General features: G+C 43.8%; 2 protein-coding genes across 5 annotated transcripts in view; one reads left to right on the top strand and one right to left on the bottom strand.

Annotated features, from left to right (window-relative positions):
* The first annotated feature begins 1,160 nt into the window (after positions 1-1,160).
* LOC126043822 (urotensin-2 receptor-like) lies at positions 1,161-25,746 on the top strand. Its single transcript, XM_049812707.1, is given in 3 exon segments — positions 1,161-1,277; positions 1,279-2,364; positions 25,632-25,746. Coding segments are annotated over 2 exon segments (1,122 nt in total). The 5' UTR covers positions 1,161-1,190; the 3' UTR covers positions 2,314-2,364; positions 25,632-25,746.
* The window catches only part of OGFOD3 (2-oxoglutarate and iron dependent oxygenase domain containing 3), a 49,870-nt gene continuing 44,791 nt past the window's right edge, over positions 21,574-26,652 (bottom strand). For 2 of the 4 annotated variants that reach the window (XM_049812711.1, XM_049812713.1), the window contains one exon: positions 21,574-25,813. In XM_049812711.1, the coding sequence (XP_049668668.1) occupies positions 25,677-25,813 (137 nt within the window). In that variant the 3' untranslated portion in view covers positions 21,574-25,676. The remainder of the gene's footprint in view (positions 25,814-26,652) is intronic. The other 2 variants (XM_049812712.1, XR_007507518.1) reach the window with 2 other exon arrangements.

The following is a 26,652-nucleotide window of genomic DNA, read 5'->3' as shown; positions in this document are numbered from 1 at the left end:
GGAAGGATTAAAACAGAGAAACAAACACATAGCAGTCATTTTAGCACTCTGGTTTAAGCAGAAGCGTTTGAAGGCATAAAAGCCAGTTAATTCCTATTGGAAATCCATGGAAGCTGAGGAAATACAGCACTCTTGTACCCTTGGAAGGCTGTCCTTTGACTATGGATTGCCCTAATCTCTGCTTTCTCTAACATAAGATCAAAATGTAAGGCGTTCATTGATTTTGCAACTGTCGCCAGATTTCCTAACTACCTGGAAAAGTTGTCTCTGTAAGCCTCATTCATCACACTCAGAACTTCACCCTCTTCAGGTGAATCAGCTGTCACTAAAGCTCAAATTTCAATCTCACTGTAACGTCGCCGTGCTATTCAGAGTAAAACTCAAAATACAAGCGATTTCCGAAAAAAAAAAAAAAAAAAAAGACGCTGTTTCAGCCCCGGGTCTGTGTCCACCTCCACCTCAGTCTGTCTCCGAATACCTCTGAAACACGACGTGGTCTCTCCACCCGAGAAACACCCGGCTCCCCCCGACTCTCCCTATTGCCCGCAGGGATTTCTTTGCCCCGTTCCCTGCAACGAACCACCGAGTCCCAACGCTGCCTGCCCGGGAGGGAAAACCCGAATTACAACAGAGCGACCACAAAAACTTTTTTCGGAAGCTCCCACACCCTCCCATCACCCTGGCGGGTTTTGTTCGCCTGGTGGAGGTGGGGGGGGTGGGGGGTGTTGGCACGGGGCTCTCCACCGGCTCCCCCCCCCCTCCCCCTCCCCGGGCTCACCCACACGCTGCCTCCCCCCGCTCTCTCCGGGCCCCTCCGCGCTGCCTCCTCGCTGCACGGGGGCCCCGCACAGACACACACCCCCCCCCCCACCACCACCACCACCATCGCCCCCGATCCGGGACGGCACCTGCCCGGCAGCTCCGCTCCGCGCTGCCGGCCCCGCACCGGGCGGGCATCGCCGCTCCCCCCCCCCCCCCTTCGTCCTCTACCCGGGGCGCGGAGCGTCGGGGGGGGGGATGGCAGCAGCCCCGGCGGGGCGGGGGGGGGGGGGGGGGGGGGGGGGCGGCGGCAGCCCTTCCCCCGAGGGCAGCCCGGTACCGCCCTGCCTCCCGCGGGGGGCGGAGCGGCCGCCGGCGGGGGCCGGGAGCTGCGGGGCCGGTGCGAGGCTGCGGGGCCGCCGCCGCCGCCCATGGAGCCCAACGGGACGGCGGCGGCGGGGGGCAACGCTTCGGCGGCGGCGGCGGCGGCGGGGGCGGCGGGGGGCGGCGGTGGTCCCCCCCCCCGGGGGAGGCCCCCTGCTCATCCCGTCGGCTTTTGGGACGGTGCTGTCGGTGATGTACGTGGCCGGGGTGGTGGGCAACGTGTACACGCTGGTGGTGATGTGCCACTCGGCGCGCTGCGCGGCCCCCATGTACAGCTCCATCGTCAGCCTGGCCCTGGCCGACCTGCTCTACCTCTCCACCATCCCCTTCATCGTCTGCACCTACCTGGCCCAGGACTGGTACTTCGGGGACCTGGGGTGCCGCATCCTGCTCAGCCTGGACCTGCTCACCATGCACGCCAGCATCTTCACCCTCACCCTCATGTGCACCGAGCGCTACCTGGCCGTCACCCGGCCCCTGGACACCCTGAAGCGGTCGCGCGGCTACCGGAAGGTGACGGCGGGGGCCGTCTGGTCGGTCTCGTTGCTCCTTACCCTGCCCATGATGCTGATGGTCACCCTGACCGAGGGGGGCAAGGCGGAGGGCAAGGTGAAGAGGATGTGCGCGCCCACCTGGAGCGTGGATGCCTACCGGACCTACCTGACGGTGCTCTTCAGCACCAGCATCATGGCCCCGGGAATCATCATCGGCTTCCTCTACACGCGCCTGGCCAGGACCTACCTGGAGTCCCAGAGGAACCCCCCCCACAAGGAGAAGAGCAAGAGGTCCCCCCGGCAGAAGGTCCTCATCATGATTTTCAGCATCGTGCTGGTCTTCTGGGCCTGCTTCCTGCCGTTTTGGATCTGGCAGCTGGTGCGACTCTACAGCAGCTCCCTGCAGCTCACCACCCAAACCCAAAAGTGCATTAACTACCTGGTGACCTGCCTGACCTACAGCAACAGCTGCATCAACCCCTTCCTCTACACCCTGCTCACCAAAAACTACCGCGAATACCTGCGCAACAGGCACCGCAACTTCTACAGGTTCACATCCTCCTTTCGCAAGAGGGGCTCCAACCTGCAGTGCTCCTGGGGACGGTCCACGTCCTCCAGCAACCAGTATGACTACAGCTCGGAGGCCGTGGGCATGGCCACGCTGAAGGACAAGTGAGGAAGAGGAAGCGCTCCAGAGACACCAGGACCAGCAGAGCGTCTGGCCAAGGTAGGGCTTTGGGAGCCCTTAGCCCTGAAGGCTCCTAAAAACTAATTTCTGGCGGTCACTCTAGTTAGGGGCAAGAAGTTGCGTGAACCCAAGCACTAGGAGGCGCGTCTGAATTCCCCTCTGGCTTAGGGCTGTCAGGAGGGTCCTGCCGGGGCCAGCAGCCGTGCAGGACAAATCCTTCAGGGTTTCGGGCGAGGAAGATGAGGCGGATGCTTTGTTCGGTTCAGCCACAAACTCTTTTCAGACTTTGCTGAGTTTTGCCCAGCTCCAGCTCTGCACTGTTTCTCCTGTGTGGTTTCTCAGTGCTATCTTCAGGATACAGCTGGGTCAGATCTGCAAAAGTCTGAAATTGCCCTGGTATTGCTTAATTCAGCTGCCAGCCTTGGGTTTGCCCTATATGTTACCATTGTCTGTTTCGTTTCTAGAGCGTGTAAGGAGACCTTTAAAGCCCCTTTTCCTATTTCCTGTTACATTAGCATGCACTACAGTTTCATCAAGCTTAAAGTCTCTATTTTAAAATTCATTGCAGCAGCACTTCGAACTCCAAGCATTCAAAAACCACAAGGTAAGCTGTCAGAAACCACAGGATTATCTAAAAAAAGAGTGTAATTTTTTAAGGGTTCTACCTAAGGTGATTTGAGTTTGCCACCGACTGTTTTTTTTTTAAAGCTGGTCCCTTTCTCAACAGTCAACAGGGCTTGAAAAACTGAAAATTTACCTTGGAAAGAAAGAAAAATGCCTTATAATCCTATCGCTCAAAGACCTAAGGCTCTAAGAAAAATGACTGAATCCTGTACCATGAGACTCATCATAAAAGGGACAAATTTATCCATGACATGTAATCAAAAGCATTTTGCCTCAATGTATTCTGCTCATTCTCTCCCCACTTAGCATCTCGTAGTAAACCTTCACCACAGACAGTAGAGATGCCTGTAAGCATCTAAACAACTGTAAAACCCCAGTTTATAAAATGAATGCTGTTAAAAAAAAATGGACCATCATCAGGTTTCCCCTCGCATGGTCTCTTCACCCAGCTCAGAGGGGTGTATTTACCAGGGGCGAGGCTGCCGTTCCCAGCTGTTCTCTGAAGAGCTCATGTACGTGGGGATGAAGTTGGGTTCAATAGTCCTCTTTCCTGTTCTGGGACAGACTCTGGGGATAAGTAAAGCACGATACAAGTTGTATAAACTATTGTCAGCAGCTATTGATGCCCAGGGACTTCTGAAAGAGCAGGCAGTTGCTTAAGGAACAGTCATTTCCACTTCCTTATGGCATACTCCAAGCCCCATCTGCTTGAGGGGGGTCCCACTCCAGCCGTGCAGTGTTACTGGGTTCCCGTGTCCTTGGGTGATCCTCTCATGTCACACGCCAAACCTTAGGGTATGTTTGTGCTAAAGCAGAGACACGAAGTGTCGACACCCCAGCCAAGGACTGGGAGCAGAGAACACAGCGCAGCAAGATGCTGGCTTTTATGCACTCAGCTAACAGCGGAAAAATAAACCCTTCAGGGCACATGTTGGATGAAGACCAGGGAAGCACGTGCCTGTGCCGAGAATCGGGCATTCTTCTTATAGATGCAGTTGTTGGGGTGCTTTTCAGGGAGACGGATATAAGAAACTCACCTTAGAATTGCTTGTATTGATTTTAACCGCAGAACTGTCTTTGAAATGCCGATGACCACTTTGTCATGCTCCAGTATTGTGAAGGCTACCAAGCTGGGCAGTGTAAATAGACTTAATGGTGCACATTTCCTTGTGAAATAGGGGGACTAACACACAGTTCATGTTGGGAATTGGCAGGGAGAGCGGTCTTCAACAGTTTTTAGGAACAACTTTTCAGGAACTAATTCATTTTTTAATTATTCATTCTGAAGTCATTGTTACTTTTCCTTTGCTTCCCATTTCCGAGGCTGGAAGTCACTCCCACAGAAGAATAACAAAGATAAGACTTAATTCAAAAGGTGGTGTGGGAAGGTTGGAGTACGTGCGTCATCTGCGAGGTGTGCTGTGCCGTCCTGCTCTCAGGAGCATAACGGTATGGCCAGACGGATATCCTGGCAGAGCCAAGCATGGCTGCACCCCTTCCAGGTGTTGAACATGCCATTTGCCCACCTCTGAGGAAAAAAAAAATAAAAATTCTTACGGCTATAGAAAGAAAAACCCACCCTGATTTGGATCCTGATGCGACACAGTGCTGTTGTGTCTCGATTTCCATTGCTTGGCCTGAGGAGAAGGTCCTTGGAAGGCCACTTACCCACCACAGCTTTACAACGCTGCTATAGGATGGATGATTATGATGTATGAAATAGTTGCAAGGTACAGTGTATATCTATGAACAGGTATGTAAGGGGAAGCAGATGATGGAAGAGCTGTATAGGTGTCAAAAAGAGTATTAGGGAATACACTTTCTGTTTTAAAAACCGACACATTAAAACATCTAAAGCCAAACAGTCTAAAAACAGTTATTAATGAAGGGGAAGCTGAAAAGGAGTCATGCCTAGAAAAAAAGGGACGAAAATGCAGAGCAGACGAGATCTCCACTTGTAACCTAATATGGGGACGAGCACACAGAAGGGTTGGATTTGGGCTATGCTTCCCGAGATGCCCTGTCAGTCCCCCGAAGGGATTCTGCTATTCTGCTCAGCATCGCAAACGGTGCCTAGGGGATGTGCTTTCTGTGTCACATCGTTAGAGCATTAAACATCAAAGGGTTGATGGAGGAGCATCCAGATGAAAGGCAAAATATTGGATATTTGTCACTCATCAGGTTTTTCAACCAGTATGTGCTTCAGCTTGGTCCCATCCCAGCGCTGCTCCTCTTTCCCATCAGGCTCTGACAAACCTGTACCAGGTTACTCTAGCAAGAGAACCAGTAAATTTGATGATGCCCACTAAGCATGTCACTGGGGCGGAGGAGAGCCTGTTTAACAAGGAAAACTGGCCAGCAATCAGAAGATGCTGCTGTGTGTGATGAATGACGGCTATTCAGCAGCGCAGGAGGCACGACGTGGTGTAGACCTTTGCAAACACAACTCCTCGGGAGCCTCTTGTACTCCCGGGGATCAGAGCTCCATTTAAAAGACGAATGACATCAACAACATCCCTCTTATTGTCCCGTCGGACCAGTTAAACTGCCAAAAGTCAGAAGGTTTGACCCACTTCATAAATACCGGCAAGAGCAGATGTTTTAACCGAGTTCCTCTTGTCTGTGATTGGGCAAGCCTTGACTCTTCTGGGTGTGCTCGTGTTTTGGAAATGGGGACGCAGTCTTCACGTATCTTCCTTTAGCAACAAAACCAAATTGGTAGCTAGCTTTGGAAGGTGATTGCTGCTGCCTGTCTATAGCAGAGAATCCTGCCCGGGGCTGGCACAACCTTTAAGTTACCCATAAGGGGTACCTTTGCATGCAGCTCACCCAGAGTATTTTGGGGAGGGTGTTGCTTTGGATTTGGTAGGATCTCAGTATTTATAAGCACATCTGCCTGTGTGCAAGCCACGCAAAACTGCTCTAAAGCAGCTCAGGCTGTTTCCTATGTGAGGGAGAGGTATTACCTGTCCTCAACACTGAAAAGAATGAGTCAGGACTCGCAAAATCGTGAGATTAAAAACACATCTTGTTTCCACAACCACAGAGGCTACAAAAGCATATGAAAATTGAGAGGCAACACATTAACAGAATCTGGATGATGGGACTTTGCAAACTCTACATATCTTGTCACTTATGGTAAATCTGAAGCATTTCAGGCCAGGGCTGAAGTAACAACAGGAAAGTCAGTCGGGCTGTACCTGAGCAAGATGTGGTGATTTCCTTGAAAACAATTTTACTTTGGCTATTCTCCTACATTCCAAGAAGGCAAGCAATGTGTACTCTGGGATTACTTCTCATACCAAAATCATTGTAATCCTGTGGTTCTTAATGTTTTGGGTTTTTTATTATAAATGAAATTTTGCTGCAGGTTTAGTGACACAGCTAGTTCTTCAGCAAAATGGAAAATGGGAATTTTAGGAAAGGCAGCAGCATTTTTCTTGCTGAGCCAGAGGTTGTCACTGCAGAACTCCATACATGCTTTACAAGAAAGAATAGTTTAATCACTAGAAAATCTTGTCCAACACCCCTTAGAGTTTATGTTTTTATGACCAAAAAAAAAAAAAAAAAAACAATCAACCCAGACTGTGAAAGATATGCAGTTTCATCCCGAGTGCTTTTTCCTTCCTTTAATCTAAGGTAGTATCTATCTGCTGCAGCAATGGCAATTTTTCCACTTTGACTTGCAAAGAGAAAACAGCAGTCCTTTGTGGGACAAGTGAGAACGGTTGTTTTCACCAGACACAGGAGAATCCATTTGAACCTTACTGAATTTTTGCAGACTTTACCTTCAGTCACATATTTTTTTAATCATCTTTCTCTCTACTTTTCTAAACCAAATTTGCAATAAATGCTCAAAAGCCCCATGTCACAATTTAACCATCAATGTGAGCAAATCATTAACTTTTTAACTCCTATTTTAGTAGTTATTTTTGGTGCAGAGTGTGTGATTGAATAACAAGGAAGCCAGTGAAATAGAAGTGATTTTATGAGCATTTTCTACCTTGCATGCTACAAAATGCACGGCTTGCTGCCCAGTTGCATTAACCGAGGAGAACAGGCAGGATGGTTAAGTTCATCATCTGTTCCCCCATCAGCACGATGAGAAAAGAAAGTGCACAAACCTCCTGTCTGAACCCAGCCCTCAAGCCTTGGGAGCAGATAACGGAGCACCTGAGAAATCCTGAAGGCAGTCCCTGAAAGTCAGACATCCTCACCAGGAAATTTGGCCGGTTTGGGGATGCTCAGCTCCTATCGCCATATTTGTGAGTCCCTCCAGAGGCAGCAGCAATCTTCCATCCTGAGGTCTTGGGGAAGAAAATTGGCTTTTTATTTTAGGCTTTAAAACGTAGTGGTTGCACAGAATCAGGGCACAACCTGCCTATATAATAGCATTTAATTTCTTTAAAGTATAATGTTACTACACTTCTGAAGGGGAAAAGCCTGTTGCGAAGAGAAAGCCTGCTTCCAAGTGCTAACTTTCCCCTCCCACATTTCTTTCTGTGCTGAACCCAGACTAACTTTATTCCTGTCATTTTGCACAGCATCCTCACTGCCAGCACCCACAGAAACACCCAGAGCCAGTGACTAACTACAGTTTAGCCCAGCTGGGGTTTTTTTGCCTTATAATATTGGTTGTTGCTGTTGGTTTGAAGTTTTTCTGGGGAATAGGAGAGACGTGGAGCTAATTGCTGTGGCTTCTAAGAAATATATTACTTTGTCTTCAAAATAGTAGTTGCAGCTTCACAGGATGTAAGTACCCTTTAAAGTTATTGTTATTATCATTATACAAGCTTTTTTGCCCTTGTTTGGGAATGTATCTAAAACACAGCAGAGAGAAAGGATGCGTCAGTTGGTAGCAAAGTATCGGGGGGGTTAGATGGCCCAGGATGAGTTTTGTGAAAGCAGACGGAGGAGTTCGCTGCCGGCTCGCTTGGCCAAACCTCTAGGATCCAACAAGCTTCTGTCAGACACCCAACACTGAAAGAAATTATTGAGGTATATTAAAACCCTAAATGGGAGATATATTAAGATTTTTTTTAAAATTATGAAGATTTCTGCTCAGGAATCCAGCTTTCTGCCCGCACCAAGTTTCTAGTGTGGTGTGTATCACTTTTGGGGGAGACTAACTTCATCTTAGCAGGTTTCAAATGGTCAAAACTGAGCTTTGTGATCTGTGGTCCCAACTAGAGCCATCTTGTCCCCAAAGAAAAAGTTCCCAATGGGATATACCAAAGCAACATTGCTGCAACATCTTCCTTTTCTTCCCCACCCAAGAAATGGACAATGAAAAGAGGAAAGGGAGAAATGAATCCTGAAGAATTCTTCTGGCTTTTGGGCTCTACTCCTCTGGTTCTTTCCATTTATAATTTAAATGAAACATTTTTGTAAACACTAGGAATGCTTCTACAGTGAGAAATACGGTGAAGAGGTAAGAGGCATTTGTTGAATTTATTAGAGAAGGCTGAACTTCAACATTGCAGAAGATCCTACCCAAACCCCTCCATCAAGATACCTGGAGGGAAAGTAGTAAATAAGCTTGTGCAAAATCAAACCATCCAGCAATATCAGCCATGCTTGGCAGAGGATACAATTCTAAAACCAAAGCGGTACTAATGCTGGAGAAGTAAAATCTGCTAAGTTTGTTTCAGCTTGTTTAGGCTAGTGTCTCTCTGAGATATTGTTAGCCTTTCCTTGTGCATTCCCGTTAGGATATTGAATTCAGCTCCTGAATTCTTAACTCAAACCAAACACAGTTTCATCCAAACAAAGCAAGGGAGATTCCTGAAGCTAAATGTGGTGGGTCCATAAACATAGCCTTTTGGAGAGAGTTACCACTTTATATATGCACTCCTGGAAACCTCACCAGGGACGTCCATCAAATTCATGACACTTCTGTGCCTTTTTTTTTTTTTTTTTTTTTTTAAATACCAGCTTGACATTTGAGAACCACAAGGCTGGCTCTTCCAAGAAGCCTCCCAGGAAAAGGCACTACATAGCAATTCTCAGGCTGCATTGAACTTGTTCAAAAATCTGGAAGAATGGAAAAGGTAAATTAACTGTAGCAATGCTAAAAAGGCGAAAGACAGCGGCACTCTTGAAGACACATGTAGAGGAGGACATCTAAACTTTCAGGGACATGCAGGTCCCACCAGACAAGCTGTGCACGGCAGTAGGCAGTACCAGGTTCTGCGCTGAGCTCCTGCAGCATCCTCCCTTTGGGGAGCATGGGCTGAGAGCCAGCTCCCAGCATCACACTACTCAAAAACCCAGTAATCCCACAGGTATAAATTGAGTTTCTGCTTTTTCTTTGTAACATTTTTTTTTTCTTTCATTTAACACTGTAGAAGGGAATATTTTACAGGAACAACATTATTATAAAATCAGCTGGAGCCCTAGTTACCTCTAGCCACCGCATTTTGAAAGCAGCTTTCTGCCCCTGGGCAGTGTTCAGATTAAGGAGCGATAGCAGGACTGACTACACTGGGAGCCTGCAGCACCCGCCTGCATCAGGCCTCGTGGCGGCAGTGGTTATCTAATCCCACTCAAGTGTATACATTTATCTTCCTTCACACCATCTGCTGGTGGGGACTCACAGGCCATTCATCCCAAAAGCACTAGTGCTGTTGATAAGTAACCCAGGCAGGCTTACAGCAAGATAGCTAATAAAATCCAGAAGAGATTTACAAGGGGTTTGATGTCGGAGATGCCTATTGAGGCAGCACTCACCATCAGAGCTGATGAGAGAGATTAACTTAAATGGGGCGAGGTCACAAGTCCTGGCTTCTCGTAGAAAATTGCCACTGACTTGCACTGTGACCTCGGGGAAGTTGCTTATTCTTGTGCTGCTGTTCATTAACTGCCTAGAAAACAGCAGCGCTGTTTCCGTCGTTGGCACAAGTGGTTTAAGACGTCACTGATGTGCGTGAAATGTTTTGAGATCCTTGGTGAGAGGTGCTACGTACGGAAGTGAAAAGGTCTCCTTGTAGGGATAACTTAGGCTTCAGGTTAGCTATTAATGCTCGAACAGAGGAAGTGTTTGTGTACCAAAACTCCACCGTTTCTGATTAACGGCAGCCAGTCGGTGAAGATGATCATGTAGCCCACAGCAATGGCAGCTGTGCTCGGCTGGCTTTGCTGGGAACACGGCTGAAAAAAGTCTTTTGATAAAAGCATCATCATTTCAGTGCATCAATACCCTCTCTAAAGCCCCTCCTTGGGTGAGAAACAATAGCAGGAGATATGGTAGGGAAGCAAAATCTCTTCTTTACCTCCTGGCAGCCTCTTCTTCCCCACGTTATGGATTGGGAGCACTGGGGTCAGTGAAGGTAAAGGCAGCGCATTGCTCCCAGGCAAAGCCTGTGCTGCAGCCTGCTCCAACGGCAGGATCTGGGTGCAGAGGAGGCTGAATAGAAAGAGTTATCCCTAACACTCAGCACTGATCGCTAAACACAGCAGAGCTTCCCTGTCATTTTGGTGTTGCCATCTTTTTAGAATGATTAAATCTGTCAAGGAACCTCTGCCTGCCTGAGGCACAGCACAATTAATTCCCAACAACAGAAGCAGAGGAAGTACCAACCGAGTAACTTTGGTCAGCTGTTTTCATTTGTTTGTTTGTTTGAATACAAAGGCAAGTTTATTATGGCAAACACCTCTCAAGCTTCAAAACACCGCCTCTGTCTTTGCAGCAGGTTCTCTTAGGCAGGATGAGAAAGTGAAGCTCCACAGCCTACGGTGCCCAGTGTTAGGAGAAAAGCTCCTTGCAGCTCTGGCTTAAAGCGGGGGGTGGGAGTGGAACACAGCGGAGGGATGGGGACAGAGCTGGAGCATCCCTTGGTCTTTTACCTCCATCAATCATAAGTTAATATATTCTTCAGAGGCACTCTGTGCCCTTGGTATTCAGTATCTCTCTCTCTTACTGAGAAGAAAAAACTTGTAAGAAGTCTTGGGTTTAGTCCAATAAAAGACAAGAAAAAACTGTAAATCTGTAACTTCACAGCCTTGGGAAACTGTTTCTGTGTCCCCCAATTCAAGTCCTCGTGTTCACAGCCCCAGAGGGGCCCCGTGGAAGCAGGACGAGAGGGTCCTCGGGCGTGGGGAGAAGGGCTCCGACAGCTACGCTGCCTCCAGAATGCAAGAGTGAAATCGTTAATGTGGCACACTGAATTACTCATTAATCTGAACGAGAGCACAGAAAAATTGCTTTAGGCTGAGAGGAGGCTTAGGAAGGCAATACTACATCAGCTTCATGCTACCTCTAATAATAAGACTTCATACCTGGTGTGAAAATAGGACGGGGAAGAGATGGGCACCCCGAGGGGGCTTGAGCATGTGTCTAGGCACTGGCACCTGCCGGAGACTTACGGTTTCTTGAAATCTCACCTCCTGTCAGGATCTCAGTGCAGAACCAGCGCTTGATCTGACAGCCACGTGCCCCCTTTGAGACGCAGCCAAGACCCAGCTTGACTTCCTTGCAAGTCCTCCTCTCTTCTTGCCCCGTTTACTGTGCTCGCAAGCAAACCCAGTATGGGAGTCTCCGAACTCCACTACAAGCACTAAGCCCTCGCGGTGCAGGGAAAGAAGTTCCAGAGGCAGCCTGGAGCAACGGGAGCGGGATGTCTCCACCACTCTGATAGCATCAGGGAATAGTAAGAAAGAGAAGCTCGCTGGCACGAGCTCATTAGCTTAGATCTCAAAAAAAGCATCAAAGCAGCATCTTAATAGGCATTTTTTGTCTTCTGTCACATTCTTCAGTAAATGTTTATCTCCAAGAGCGCTGAGGCATGTGTTTCAGACTCAGTCTGTGGAGGGTCTATGTATAATTACGGGCTTCATCCCAGGACCTGCCTAATGACTGCATTCCCATCATTCTCCATAGACGGAATCTCCTGCCCACATTGAAGAGAGCTTTTACGGAATGATCATGGATCAAATGTGACCGTTTAGCTTATTTGTGCAGTAGAAATGTGCTTGCTTTTAGCATGTTGCTGTCTTTGGTCCTCTTATTTTAATGTTATGCTTTTTTTTTTTTTTTTTCCTGTCTCAGCATGTTCTGTCCTTTCTGTGTTATACTTCTCAGCAACAAGTTGCACCCTCTCCCAGGGACTCCGCTTCCACCCTCGCTTTGCTCCACAGCTAAAACCACCACTGTCAGATTCTGTAACACCCCAGCGAGAGTTTCAAGGCATTGGGGAAATTTCATACCTCTTGAATTTCAAATCTGTTGTTTCAGGTTGCCCGCAGAGAAGGCAGAAGTCTCTGCTGATTTCCACAACCTAATCAGAAAGCAGGCACATTTCTACAAGTATGACTGCTATAAGCAAATCCTTCAACTACATTATAGAAGTTACATCTGCACAGCTAGGAGCATAATTTGACAAGGGTTTCCTTTACAGTTGCTCCATCTTAAACCTCCTCTGTCCCCTCATTTGGGCTGGTACATCTGGTTTTTGCAGGCTTGTGGTTTTAAAGGATTAAGCTGTTTTAATTTGTAGGGTTGTTTGATTTTTATATTTTTTTTCCCAGTCAAGCCAAAAATAATTATTCTTGTCCCAAGCAGATTCACTATTCACACCCAAGCAGCTAAGCCAATACAACTGATGGGCCGTGAAAAGAAGTGCTCGTGAAATGACATGTTCAAATCGCTTTGGAAAATAATGGGGAGAAAGCTTCAATGCACTTGAGCTTGTTCTTGTTTAAATATCACTCAGACCAGTAAATGGCCGAATTCACCATCCAACTTCTTTTACCCTGCTGCAACTACAAATACCTCTAAGACTTGTGTTCTCGGATGATTTGGGCTTTACCTTCTGTTTTCTTCTTTCTGGTTGTTGAGTAAGGCTGTAGCTTCCCTCTCTAGAGATGCACGATAGTTCCCAGGGAGGCTTTGCAAAGCCTTCCAAGGCAGAATAACCATCAGGAACCTTTGTGTCTTTGCCAGAGCACCCACGAAAACATAGTACTGCAGCTTCGATCCACAATAATAATTTTTATGATGGATCTTCAGTCTGGAAGGGACTACACACTTACAGACTCAGCAGAGGGGAGCAGTTTTCCTTACGTTGGCTCTGAACCTGTGGGAGTTTTTTCCTGTTCAGTGTTCATTTGACTCGCACTTCATGGACTTCATTTCCCAGCCAGCACATGAACAGCTGGTGGTTTCGAAGGCTGCCGTTGGCGAGGGCAGTGCCTGGAATGGATAGTAATTACTTGCTGAGCTCATTATAATTGTTTAGTTATTGAATAATTTGGAAAGGCAAGCAGGGGGAATATTTGGTTAATTAAGAGCTCGTTTAATCACTGCTAAATTTAGCCTTCCAAAGCAGTGTGCACCTTCCCTGGATTTGAAAACCTTAGCTTACCCACGCTACCGCGGGAAAGCAGGAATACTTTCTCCCTAGTCTTTGACTCCAGTCATCAAGATGGCACTTGCTCTTCGCCTTGCGGTGTCACGGGTTTGGTCCTTAGTCCCTACTAGCTCTGACCCTCCCACATTTGTCATGGGCATCAAGATCTCCCCAAAGCTGCCGTCAGTCTCCAGTGAGGTGTTTAGTAAGAAACAACTCACCTGTAAGCACTCAGGCACTTTGGGGATCAAATTCTCATCCGATGAAGAAATGACATTGCAAAGAGACTGGCTAAGTATGACTGTTTAATAAAGCCCAGTAAGTGCGAGCAGGAGAAAAGCTTAGAGCCTTTGTCATTTTTCTGGTACTGCTGATCTAACGCAGTTGCTGGGCACGTTTCTTCTGTTTAAGGTTTATGATAATTTAAGGCTTAGGAAGCATGTTTATCACCCAGAGGATGCTTTCTGGAGCCTAGACTAACTTCCAGGGGGTGTGGGGAGTCTGCAAGGCAGTGTTCAAGACAAAAAAGCATTTACAGCTTATTGCCATCTCTACTGTTGCACCAAGACTGTCAACTATCTGTATGAGAATGCAGCAGGCTTGTAACTGAAAGGATTTTATTTCAGGACTTTTGGGGAGAGTTTTGAGGGTAGGACTTAAATGGGAGATAGCATTTGACTCAAGATGAGTACAACAATTTTAAGCAATTAGTGAACAGATTTAAAATCATTATTTCACTTTGGGCTTTTATCCTTTGTCTTGGATTAATTTAACATGATATTCTTCATGCGCAGTATCGGTCAGGCATAACTACCACTGTAGATATGCCTGTGGGATTTAGCTGTCAGCTGGCACATACTAGTGAAAAACATACCCTCCTCCCAGCATGGAAGTCAACTGCAGATGTTCGGAAAGGAGAAAAAAGAAAAAGAAAAGCCTTGAAACCCTTGCTGACTACAGGCAGATTTACCCCCTTTGCACTTCCAAAGTGAAAAATGTTTCGAGCCTCCCAGAGCTAGCAACTCCTCTGATCCTGTCTGTAGTACACACAAAATAAAGAGGAGGAAGAGTCCGTACTGAACCTCATCCTTCACAGTACACTTCAGAACGAAGTGAACTTTTTTTTCTGTTAGGGAAAAGAGATTAGAATATGCCAGATCTTGTACGTCTGGAGACATACAGTCTTTTACAAAGGCATCCATGAACTTAATGTATTTTGCTTTTAGTTTAAATGCTGCAAAAAAGGAAAACAATTTTTAAATGGGTTTTTCAGAGCAAACTCTGCAAGGTAAATTCTGCAAAACAGAAAAGCTGTCAAAGCAGGTTTATTTTAAAATCTGACAACCTTGACAGCCTCCTTGCAGCACCATGGAGCCACGTCATTTCTGCAGTTACCCGTGGTTACAAAATTGTTGAATGAAATGGAATCCAAACCTGTCGAGGGTAGTAACTCTCAAACGGGCAGAACAAATGATCTGGAATGATAACTAGTCAAGTACTCCGCTAGGTCCTTAATTGAATATTGTGCCAAACTGCTCCAAATTAATGAAGCTCGTCCATTCTGAGTCTGGGCTGCTGAGATGAGGAAGTGCCTGGTGGGATCGGATTGATTTTAAATATTCCTTTTTTTTTTTTTTTTTTTTTTTTTTTCACAAGAGGGCAAGGCATAAGGCAGCTCTTCAAGAGATCCTGTGACTTCAAGTAGAGAAGCATTACGGGATATTCTCTCCCTGCCCCCAAGGAAAAAGAATGAAGTTAACATATGGGCTAGAATTAGTGTTTTCTCTTCAGTTAGTAATTTCTTCTAAATTAATAAGGCCAAGACATCTACTTTAGCAAAACAATTAAACAGTACATCAATAAAGTAGCTGCCTTAAATCAGACAACTGACTTTGCTTCATTCCCCACCTTAGTTTCATCAGCACTACATATATTATGCCCTGGAGGGTTAATGTTTGTGTATTTGGAGCCACTTCCACTTCCAGGCAGTGATTTTTAGGAAGACCATGGCATGGCTGAGCTAAATACCAAGGAAGTGGTATTTAATCAAAGTGGTTCCCTTAACTAAAGTTTTTTTAACTATTCTTCCTGAGACATCCTACTTTAAAGTAAGTCTTTATGCAAAAATTTCTGCAAATTAGCTTATCAAGCTCCAGAGGAGCTTTAAATTAAGAAGAAAAAAAAAAAGAAAAAGAAAGAACTGTTTTAATCATTCAGTCTTGCCTTTGCTTTCTGGCACTTCCTGCTAAGCATCTCTCGGCTTTCTGTGGATGTATGCCACTGAGGCAGCCACACGCTGATTCCATTCCCCTAAGTTTGCTGCTGGATTTTAAAGGTACTGTACTGGGAAAAGGATGACAGCAATGCTGTCAGGATCTTTTCTTCCTGCTAAGTGTCCCTGTCATAGCATCATTCTGTAGCACACCAGGGCAGCATGAATTTTCTGCCCCTCCTGTCAGCCTCCTTCCCTTAGTGGTACCCAAGAAACTACAAAAAGTCAACAGCTATAGAGTCCTGCCAACAAAGGATGGCTGGAGAAGTGCTGCATCTCAACTCTCAATACTGAGATGTCTGTCAAAAACTATTTGTCTCTTCTTGTGAAGGGATCCCACACTCTGCTGAAGTCCCTGGGCCATCAGTTAGTCTTACCTTTCCCCATCACGTGTACCCGCGTGGTATCAATCCCCATCAAGTGTCATTTGGGATGTTAGACTTTGCCGTTCAGCACTCGCCATTACCCGGATTTAGCATTTGCTCCTTCTCAGCACCTCTTCAGCAGCAGCAGGTCTCACCCTTTCCATCACCTGTAACATCTTGCTGATTCCCACAAAAAAGCCCAAATATTATCTCCCATTTCCCCCACAGAGTCTTTTCTGCTGCCACCACCTCCTTAGAGTCTCCAGCTGTGGCAGATGTGTCCTCCCCATCCCAGCTTCTGACTGCATTTTGGATTTGACAGCCAGAGCCAACCATCCAGCCCCCACCATACTCTGAACCTCCTCCTGGGGTGGTCTCTACCACCCACCTTGTGAGGGGCCAAGTGACACAAGGGTTTTCTTGGCTTCCTACGTGGGAGCGTGTGCAGTCAGAATTCTTGTAAGCATCGGTTTTACTGCCTCTTCCCAACATAAACTGGACAAATTGATGGAGTCCTGGCTCTGAGGATAAACACCATCTCTGCTGTTTAGAGTAACTGTCTCCTGAACGGAGAAGCGTGCAGCTGAGCTGACACCCTTGCTGCTGGGGGAGCTACGTTGGGGTACGGGAGGTGCCTGTAGGCTGGTGGCACCACCCCAGCAGAAACCTTCCCCTGTGATCCAACATGAACAGGAGCAGTCTGTAAGGAAGATTAAGGGTAGAAAAAGCCTGTGCAGTTAACTCGGGTACCATAACAACAGTCTTAAACTTATTTTTCAGAAATTCAGAGGACTAGCAATCTTCACCTGAATCTCTTGTAAAAATTCCTGCTGAGGCCTGGTTTAAGCCTGTGCCCAAATACAGAGGTTGGCTTTTAGTTGCAACACGCTACTGTTGCAAAATCCTTGGTTTTGTGGAGTTTTCATATTTCAGATTAGTTTCAGCTTTTTAGCTGTTTAGGAATGGTAAATCCCCATGTGGTTAGGAAGCATACTTGGCTGTTATCTCTAAGAGCTTACTTTAGTATCCTTTTGAAGGAGACTGAGATTAGATAAGCTCATGAAGTCAAGCATTCTTTCCACGCCTGCATTCATCCCGACAAAAAAATATTTCTCAATTTCAAGGCAGCTAATTTAGAAACAGATTTTACTTGTCGCACTGATACAAACCTGCACTACTGGTATGCTACATGAATAAAGCTGGCTCAGATGTATATGTGCTGTCCTCACCTTTCAGGACCTTGAACACAACTGGAAAATACTTTTCACCCAAGTGACACAGTCTAGTGTAGCGGACTACTCGGAAAGCATTCAGCAAACATGCCATCACTATTAGAGAACTAAAATCTTTTTAATTTAAAAGATTTTGCAATATCCTGGTCCTATTCCCACCTTTGTCTTTTCCATACCACAAACAAGCCCCTCACTAGTGCTTAGGAAGTAGCTATGGGTGCCTAGAACAAGTAGTAACTGCATCCTCAGGAGACAGGTTAATAACCAAGCCGAGTCTTCTCGCCTGCTGCACGTCCATCCCCTGTATGTTTGTCCACAGCTAGAAGGAAATATAACTAAGGTTCAATAAACCTGTTCAGCTGATGGGCAGGGGAGAGGCAGACAATGACATTTACTTTTTAAGTTAATTGATCCACTTAGTCACTCCATTTGTTAAAAACAAGGCTTTAAGGCTCAAAGCTTTCTGTTTTTTTCAGTTCTGTCAAATGATCTAGTTAGAGGATACTACTGTTCCTTATGACCCGACATGTTTGTAACTTTAACACCTAAGCCCTTTTAAGTGTACACACAATTACAGTCCTATTACACCTCCCACTCCAGGGGAGTCAGGTGAACAGCACAGCTACTGTCAAACACCTTCACTTCAGCCTCGCTCAGGATCCTGGAAATCACAAAGCTGGCCTGACCAGAGAACAGAATAATTAATTTAGACCTGAACATCTCAAAAGTATCTCCCTGTAGAATTCAGCTATGGAAAGGCTTTTGATTACTGCTCTTCCGTGCATGCTTTACGACTGAAGTATTTAATTTAAGAAGGATTAGGAAGAGGACAAGTTTTAATGGCCTGCTGCAAAGCCTAGATAAAAATCTTAGCTACAGAGTCAAAACGTGTTTACCTTGTATTGAAAGTGATAATTTTTGCAGCATGCTGGAATTCACTGACTCACAAGCCATCTGGAGGTGCTAAAAGCATTTAGAAAACAAAGTCAAGAGGTCTCAAGTTCCAGTGGTTGAGATGAAAATGCCAAGGCTCAAAGGCAGCAGGCAGTCAGCTGTGAAGATGGAAGACTTCAAGGCTCTTCGCAGGAAGAAATGTTACGTGAGTGCCTTCACCACCTCCTGAGCTGTGTGCTTTCAGCTGGGCACTCTTCAAGATGAGAACAGCCTTCCTGAGAAATCCACGTGCATTCATTTGTGCCTGTGCTGAGGCAGAGAAGTGAGATTCTTCCTGCCTGCATGTGGTCTGAAGGGACGGAGATCTCCAACACAATGTGTGTGTAATTAGAGAGGGAAAATGCGACAGGAGAGGACTAGATTTCCAGATACTGTGCAAGCATGAAGAAGCAGAGTAGAAGCTCAATGGAGAATATCAAGGAGCAGGTGCATATTCCCTACACCTCAAGTAACAGGTTACAAAATTAGTAAAACTTTGTCCTTTCTTATGGTTCCAAACCCCCCACATTTTTCAAACCTTTTTGGGGTTTTTTGTCAAGGGGAAAATTTCTGTATACTTTTGTATATTTATGAATCCAGTCTTAATTTCTTCTGGGATTTCTTGTTTAGAAGTCTAAATTCTGCCTAGTACCAGAAAAGGTACAATAAACAGATGCTATACGTGGTGGACACCATTACATAAAAAAGTCCCAGTTGATACACAAGATAAGTGCAGAAGAAAGGCTAATTTAATCATTTTTTAAACAGATGGATGCAGCATGACTTAACTTATTTTTGGCATACTCAACATACACTATTAATTCAAACAGAATAAGGACAGGAGAAACAGCTTAAGTAAATGGTATTGTGGAAGAGATCCCATTGAAAGTTTTATGAAGGGTTTTAACACCAAGAGCTTTTCTGGCCGAAAGCTTGCAGTTTCTAGTTGTTTGTCTGATCTTCTAATGAAACAATAAAGCAGACTGAAAAGGGGCGTGAAACATCAGTTCAACATTGATACGGGCATTTATGGCTTCCCAATGAATTTCTGGCTCCCATTAAAATAAAGAAACAAATGAGAAGAAACACATTTATGTTATAGTGAAGTAGAAATAATCCAAGTACAAGATCACTTTTCTCACTATTGTGTTGAGAAGTGCAAGGATTAAATGGGCTTAGCGTTTGTCTGGTTTCACGGCAGCCTTTAAGTTTTGAATCACCTGGTAAAACATGGCCTTCTTTTTATGGGGTTATTCAATGAATCACACTTAAAGCCCTAATATGCAGAGAGAACTCCCAGAACATGTTTCCTCTTCAGTAACAGAAATAAAAACATTTGCCTGCTAGAGGGAATGGAAGAAACCAGCACCCTGAGCCAATGCATGCAAAAGGACTCCATTAGGATCTGCCGTTGTTTATTCCCCCCAGATTTAATGGTCTGCCTGGCAAGTTAATATGCTGAGGGTATCACCTCCAAGGCATGAATCCACCCAGAGACCTTACCCATGCAGCAAAAAGCAGTCTTAAAAAAAAAAAAAAAAAAGATTTTTTTTTCTGCAGAGTCAGGAGCAAGGTGTCCAGGCATCTACATAAATGGCTTAATATAATTATATAAACTGAGGAATGAGAAAGAAATTCTCAAGGTGTCTGTCCAGAAGAATCATACCTCAGTAACCTAGTTGGCTTCTTGTTGTTGTTAACAAAAAAACAGGAAGGAAATCCATTCTAAAATGAGCTTTTTGAGCACTGGATGCCTCTAACAAGGAGTTTCCAGAAACAAGTAACATGAATGCTCTATAAATCTCAGCTTCCCTCTACAAATAAAATATTTCCTTCAAAAAGAGGCACTATGGTTTCAGGCATATGCTCCTTCTGTACTTCCATACCACTGAGCCTTCAACTTGAAGTCTTGGGTGAGGAGCTGAGTGAAGTTCATTATTAACCATATATCTGACCTGGCAGCTCATGGATTCAACCAGTCCAGACTGTGGACAGCCTCAGGATTATCCAGCAGTAAACCTAGATATTTTGAGGTTTTTGCTTTGTTTGGATGCATCTAAAGGTTACAAAGATAAAGGAGATGGTACCTCTAGGCTCCTTTATTGATTTCACAATAAGAACTATCCAAGCAAGGCATTTCTTGTTGTGATCCTGCAGTCTGATCTGCATGCATAGCATCCCGTTAGAGTCAATGAGAGTTCACAAAGGAGCAGCTCTACCAGCAGTTCCTTGAGGTAAAATAGTCACTGACAAAGAACAGCAAAAAACAAACAAAAAATTCGCTAGTATCTGTTTCAAAATTCAGTACTCACTAGCCACAAGTTACCATGAAAGACAAAAATGCTCAACAGCAGGCAACGTTGATCCCTACCTTGTCATTATTTCAGCTATATGGGAAAACAGGCAAGATAGAAATGGTGTTGTTTCAAGTATGGACAATGCCTGTAATGGAAGAAAAATAAGAGAGTATTTGAAAAAATGAATGCTGAAGAATTAAAAAAAAATTTCAACAATTGAGCAACACTTGACAGTTCCAGTACCTTTAGAAATTCTTCTTGAAGATTAATGCACTTCATGGACTAAAAAGGTTATAGGGAAAAAGCTAGTTCCTTTTCAGTTCTAGCAAGCCAGTCTATGAATAAATAATGGACTGAGCTTACATACCCTCTTCAATATATGCTACAGGTAAAAGCTTAAGTATGCTTGGACAGAATGGAGAGATTAAATAAGTGATTTGAGGGGAAGTGATGGACAGCATCAAAGAAAGATGTGCAGTTTGGAAACAGGACAGAGTTTTTCTCCTTGGACAGTCCATCCTGAAAAGCTTTAGTATAAGCCACCAACACTCGTATGGAAGATAAAGAGTGCCTACACAGATACTTTAGTGATAAACTGATGATCATTAAGAAAGAATTGACTGGCAGGTTTCAGTAAACATGAAAGTTCACTTTCAGCTTCCTAAGAAGGTTTACAAAAACAGAGATAAGGCAAAAGCATGCTATAGTTCTTCACGGTATTATACAAGGAGCAATAGACACCACTTTACAATGGCTCTCTTGGCCAGATTTCCTGAGAAACCTGCCTTTCTGAACGAGGGTAAGATGATCGATGCATGCCAGAACCATCTGTGGTTCAGAAAGGAAATAACTCTTCTGCTGCTCTTGGAATGTTTGGTTGGATTTCTGCACAAGAGACTCCAGAGACAGGAGTTGGGATATTTTTTTTCTTTTTTTTTTTTTTTTTTCTTGGGGGAGGGAAGAGGAGGAGGGTGGTTGCTTGTATTTGTTTTTTCCTCAAAGAACCCTGACCTCCAGCAACATTTTCTGGTTTTATTCCTAGAATTTAGACAAGATGGAAATACTACATAAAGCTACACATCAGCATGTTAGAGAGATCTAATTCACATGTAAACACTGTGTAAGGGTATCTGGATGTAGAAGGAATGTGAGGAACTCTATATTAAAAACAAAGCCATCTTTATTCACTGGGGAAAGGAAAGCTATAAAGGAGAAATTCAAGTGTACTAAGAATTGCAAATGAAGAAACAACAAAATCAGATTTTCTTGACAATATAGTCATTATCAATGCCATTTCAGCTACACTTTTATTTTAATGTGCACATCATTATGTGCTACAGCCTCAGAAAGTACCCTGTTGACCTTATAAATAAAAACAAATAAGACAGGGAGTGAAATTTCTGCTATAAATCCAAACTGAAGTAAATAGAGTATCCTGGTACACATTTCTGGACTTGAAGTTCATTAAGATGGAGCTCAGAATATTTCAGTTGGACAATACATATTCAGGAAAATCTCAACATAAATGTGCCTTTTCCAAACCTTCAGTTGATTTCTGGGGAATTAAAAACCACAATGATTCCACAACTGCTTACACAAGGAAAATTTTATATATGAGAAAGGCCAAAAAGTCCACCCAGAGTTCCTAGAACCATATGATAGGAGATAAAAAAATCAAAATAAAATGCATGCTAAATAATTGAAAGCTAGGTTTACACTGAAAACCTAATCTGATCACATACCTGTTAATTTTACAAAAGTTCCTGATATTCCCCAAAACCTCTGAATGGAAAGATAGTTTTAAAAGTAGTACAATTTCACAGAAGTCCTCAGGAAGCTTCACTCAGTCTCTTAGTAGGGATTCAAACTCTGGCTTGCTCTCCTGATGTATTTTCTATTTCACCCTGGGACTTTTCACACAGGCAGGCTTTACCTTTCCTTACAAATATTTTTCTTTCAAAATACAAATCAACATTCCCAAATACTTGTAACAAGTATGCTTTCAGGTACAAGGCTGTAAATTTAATGTCAGGACTTAGCCCCAATTCACACTGAATACGTACTGACCTTTCTTTACTTTCTTTGAACCACAAGGGCCCTTTACAAAGGTTCTTACACAACTGGGAAACATCAAGCCAAATTCTCCCATCACCATGTGTTCAATTAAGAGCACTTGTCTGCAGCAGTTTGGCATCAGATTTATGCTAGTTTAACAGAGCAAATCCTGTCCTTGGCATAATCAGAGTTCTAAGAAAGAGAACTGCATTTCCCAGTAGCAACAGGCAGGCTGAACCTGAAAGAGAACAGACAGTAATTAAAGTATTTCAAATTCAGAATTATCTGTCAAGAACTGGGAAGAGATACCCTTAATAAAAAGTTATTCAGGGTATTTAAGTGGACTAAAATAAATTAAGCCAAGTTTATTTCTAATGAACACTGAATTCTGCAGATTGCCCTCTGCCCCAGGAACATCAGCCTTTCTGCAATTACTGTTTTCCTGCTGGAGGCTATGTTCAGAATCTTTTAGATTGCACTGTACTTCCTCATTTGCTATTTAATTTCTTCATAGATCTAGATACTGCTTTTTTTTTTATTTGGATATTGAAGCTTGGTCAGTACTGAAACATACAGAATACTGAATTATTATACTTCTTTCAAAAGAAGAATTCTCTTACTAGGTACCGTGCACAAGTTTTTCCACAAATTATATTTGACAGGTTTGGTCATCATATTGAACACATTACTGAAGCTTAAAACTCCAAAAGACAAATACCAACTTGATTTTATTTCTGAATGACAGTCAATTCATAGCATGAGATATGCACTGTGTTCAGGAGATGCTACAATACACAGGATCTTCAAAAGATGAAAATCCAAAAGGAGATTAGCTGAGCTTTCCCCCATGGTCCAATATGACCTTGTTGAGCAGTATTTTACAGAGGGCAGCTCTGAAAGTGGCATTTTCATTTAGTGCAACTCAAAGCCTGCATGACAGACACAAGTAACTAACGCTTTTTAAAAAGTAGCAAAGCAATTTATATGACAGTGTTGCAGAGGAGCGATAGGACTTAGAGTGAAGTAGGAATTTTCGAACATAGGACCTCAACCTGGAGAATCCCAACCTAAATCTACACAGGACCATTCATATTTAGATTCCACTGCTATCAGGTGTCTTTGTGGAAAAGTCCACACAATTACATCTCAAGGCAATGTTAGGAATCAAGTTTTAAGCCAGTAAAGCAGTTGCCGGTGATCTTGGTCTGCCTTCACATAGACTTACAACTTGGGTGTAATGCAAATGTCTTTGCATTAACAGGCTTTGAGACAAGTATTTAGATATGGAACCCAACTAACTTTATTATTCCTAGCATCCAGCCATTTTAACAATTCTTCCTTGTTAGCATGGACAAGGAAGGCCTCTTCAAGTTTGAGAACTAAGAAATGAAATTACAAAAGACTAATCTCGCTGGTGTGCCATTTGAGAACAATCACAATAGAACAAGTCCAAGTGTCCTGTCATCATTCCTATTTATATGGAATCCTCTCCAATACTTATTATTTCCATAAAAGGGTAGACTAAACAGTAAGAACTGTATACATAATAAAAAAATTAACAAAAAAATCAAAGCACATTCCCAGATTTTCAAAGTGTTTCACACAAATTATGTGGACTACACTATTAAAACAAATCAACATGTTTGCTCCCTAATTTTTTTCCCCTCAATCAAATTCTGTTTTCCTACCATTCACTTACTGATGCGCTGACCCGTAAAAATCTTTGATTATAATAAGAAAGGTAATTGGCAAGATTATGCATTTAGATGTTATCTGTAATGCAATCATCCCCTCTTCTCTTAAGTCCTTGCAATTTATTACTCAAGGACACCACAGACTAATAGTCCTAGTTAACAGAAAGAAGTCTTCATACTAAGCTGAGAAAGAGAAGTCCAATAAGAGCTATTGAGACTTTCTGAAGCAGATAAAACATTGTTTTGGACAAGATAAAACACAGTATTTCACAACATAAGATTCACAGTTGTGTCAACAATAACAAAAAACCCAAGCGTCCTCCAACTTGGTCTTAAGATTACACGTAGGCCCAATAAATAGATATTTTCAAAGTGTTTTACAACAAAGCCCTAGCTTGAGACCATATCAATTTAAAGTACAGGTGGACACCAGTTTCCCGCATCAGACCCCACATGGCACAGTACAGTGGTGAATGGAGTTTTGTTACCCAGCCTTCCAAGCAGCAAGCCAGGGTTCACAGGATTGAGTTGGAGGTGGCCAGAACTGGCATATGGAAAACCACAATAAAACTAGGGTTTTTCCTCAGCTGTGCCCCTCCCAAACCACACTGCCCTACCTGGGAATTAGGTAATGATGAATGCTCAGATGAATCCAGAGGACTGTCTGATTACCTCTGCCCAGCTCTTCTTTTTAATACTTACTTAATGTACAGGGTTACATGCTCAAGCCATCTCCATAAAGAGCTCTTAATAACCCTAACACCAGGCTTCCAGCCAGGAGACTGATCATTTTCATCGAGACCCAAACAAAACAATGTGAGTTGGGAATGCTGCATTCTGATCAAAGGTATCTAATGCAGTGACATTCCCTAGCACAAAGCATTTGCAATCCAGAAGCAATAGGCTTTCTAGCCAACCAGAGAATTATATTTCTGACTTTGTATTAACTAGTCCCTGTTTGTAGCAGAAAATATCTCTGTAGTAATTCAATAAAAAAAAGTTCAAGTAAGTCCCAGTAGTCAAACCACATGTGTATTGCCCACTAATGCCCATGCTAAGGAGAATACATTCGTCTCAACAGAAGGTATGTTCAGAAGAATAACACTCATCTTGCTCTATTAACTTAAGTCAAACTTTCTACATTGCATTAGTAACTGAAGAGACTAAATAATTAAAGAGGTAACAGCACCATGGGGAGTCATATCAAGACATGGTCCAAAAGATTGTATCTTTTAAACTGAAGAATTAAAAAAATAAATTAAAAAAAAGCCCACTCTGGAACTCTTCTTTGTAGCCTATCCCTTTAGGACATGAAGACAAACCATTTTCAGAATACACCGAATTTTAGATGGTCTTTAAGGCACCGTTTGCAACATTTATGGAAAAGGACGTGAAAACAAAGTGTATTGCAATATATTAATACAGCTGGGAAAGTCTAATTGAATGTGAGGTTGTAAGAGTTATCTCCCTTTTTCTTCTCCTTTGCAGGGCTTCTCTCATTCCATTTGACCTCATGTTCCATCCCCAGAGGAATTACATCAAGACTGGATCCCCAATGCCATGGTCTGGGTTGCACGTAAAGGAGATGGTGATGGCATAGCGAGTGCCCCAGTGAACCTTTTCTACCCGATGAAGGTTCTCTGATCCAGAGGTGAAAAAGGAAACCCGGCCTGTAAAGACAAAATATATTTAATCAGTGACATGGAGTTTGCCACTTGGCTATCAGCTCCCTGCACAGTTTTGCTGTTGTCTCAGTCCAACTGTTCCCTAGCTACCTGAGAGCCCATAGGTCAAAGACAAACTGTTATGAGCTTATGCTGCACTCTGACAGCTTTATGTACTGTTTAAAACGTACGTTAATCCTTTGTGCTACAAAGCTGGAGACATAATTCCACCATAACTCATAGTTTATAAAAGGCAGGAGGAAGCCAAGAACATCTGAAGCCAGTTCTTAGTTGCCTCAAAAAAAAAAAAAAAAAAAAAAAAGAAGAAAAAGAAAAAAAAGGAAAAAAGCAACTCTAGTGACTGTCGGCAAAGTGTATTGATTTCCTCCCTGCTCCCCTTCTAGTCTGGGCTCTAATTTTAGACCAAAGAAGGAGGAAGTACTACAAAGGTGGCCAAAAGTCTTCAGTGAAAAAAATGCTCAGCAGGTTTACAAACAGCTGTGGCAGCTTATCAGCATTATACCCAGTATTTGCTATAGCTTTTTGTGCGCAGTCTGATCACTTACTCTTGAGCCAGGTTAGAAAGTTAGGCATCAGTCATATACAAATTAATTTTCCTTATAAGGAATGACTCCATCAATGCATTGGCTTGGAAATTGTTGCAAGTGTTTACTCCTGTGCTTCATCCTGTCCAAGCTTTGACCACCACCTTGCCTTAGGGTTCTCCAAGCCTTAAGTGGCATCAAGGTGAAATGCAGCTACTTTGATAATGACAGTGGAGATATATTAGCATCCCACTTGATGAAACAGCAGAATGGAGCTCTCTGCACTTTCACATTATTAAA

This window comes from Accipiter gentilis, chromosome 10 (genome assembly GCF_929443795.1).
Source record: "Accipiter gentilis chromosome 10, bAccGen1.1, whole genome shotgun sequence".
NCBI classification, from domain to species: Eukaryota; Metazoa; Chordata; class Aves; order Accipitriformes; family Accipitridae; genus Astur; species Astur gentilis.
This window is presented reverse-complemented; position numbering and strand designations above follow the sequence as displayed.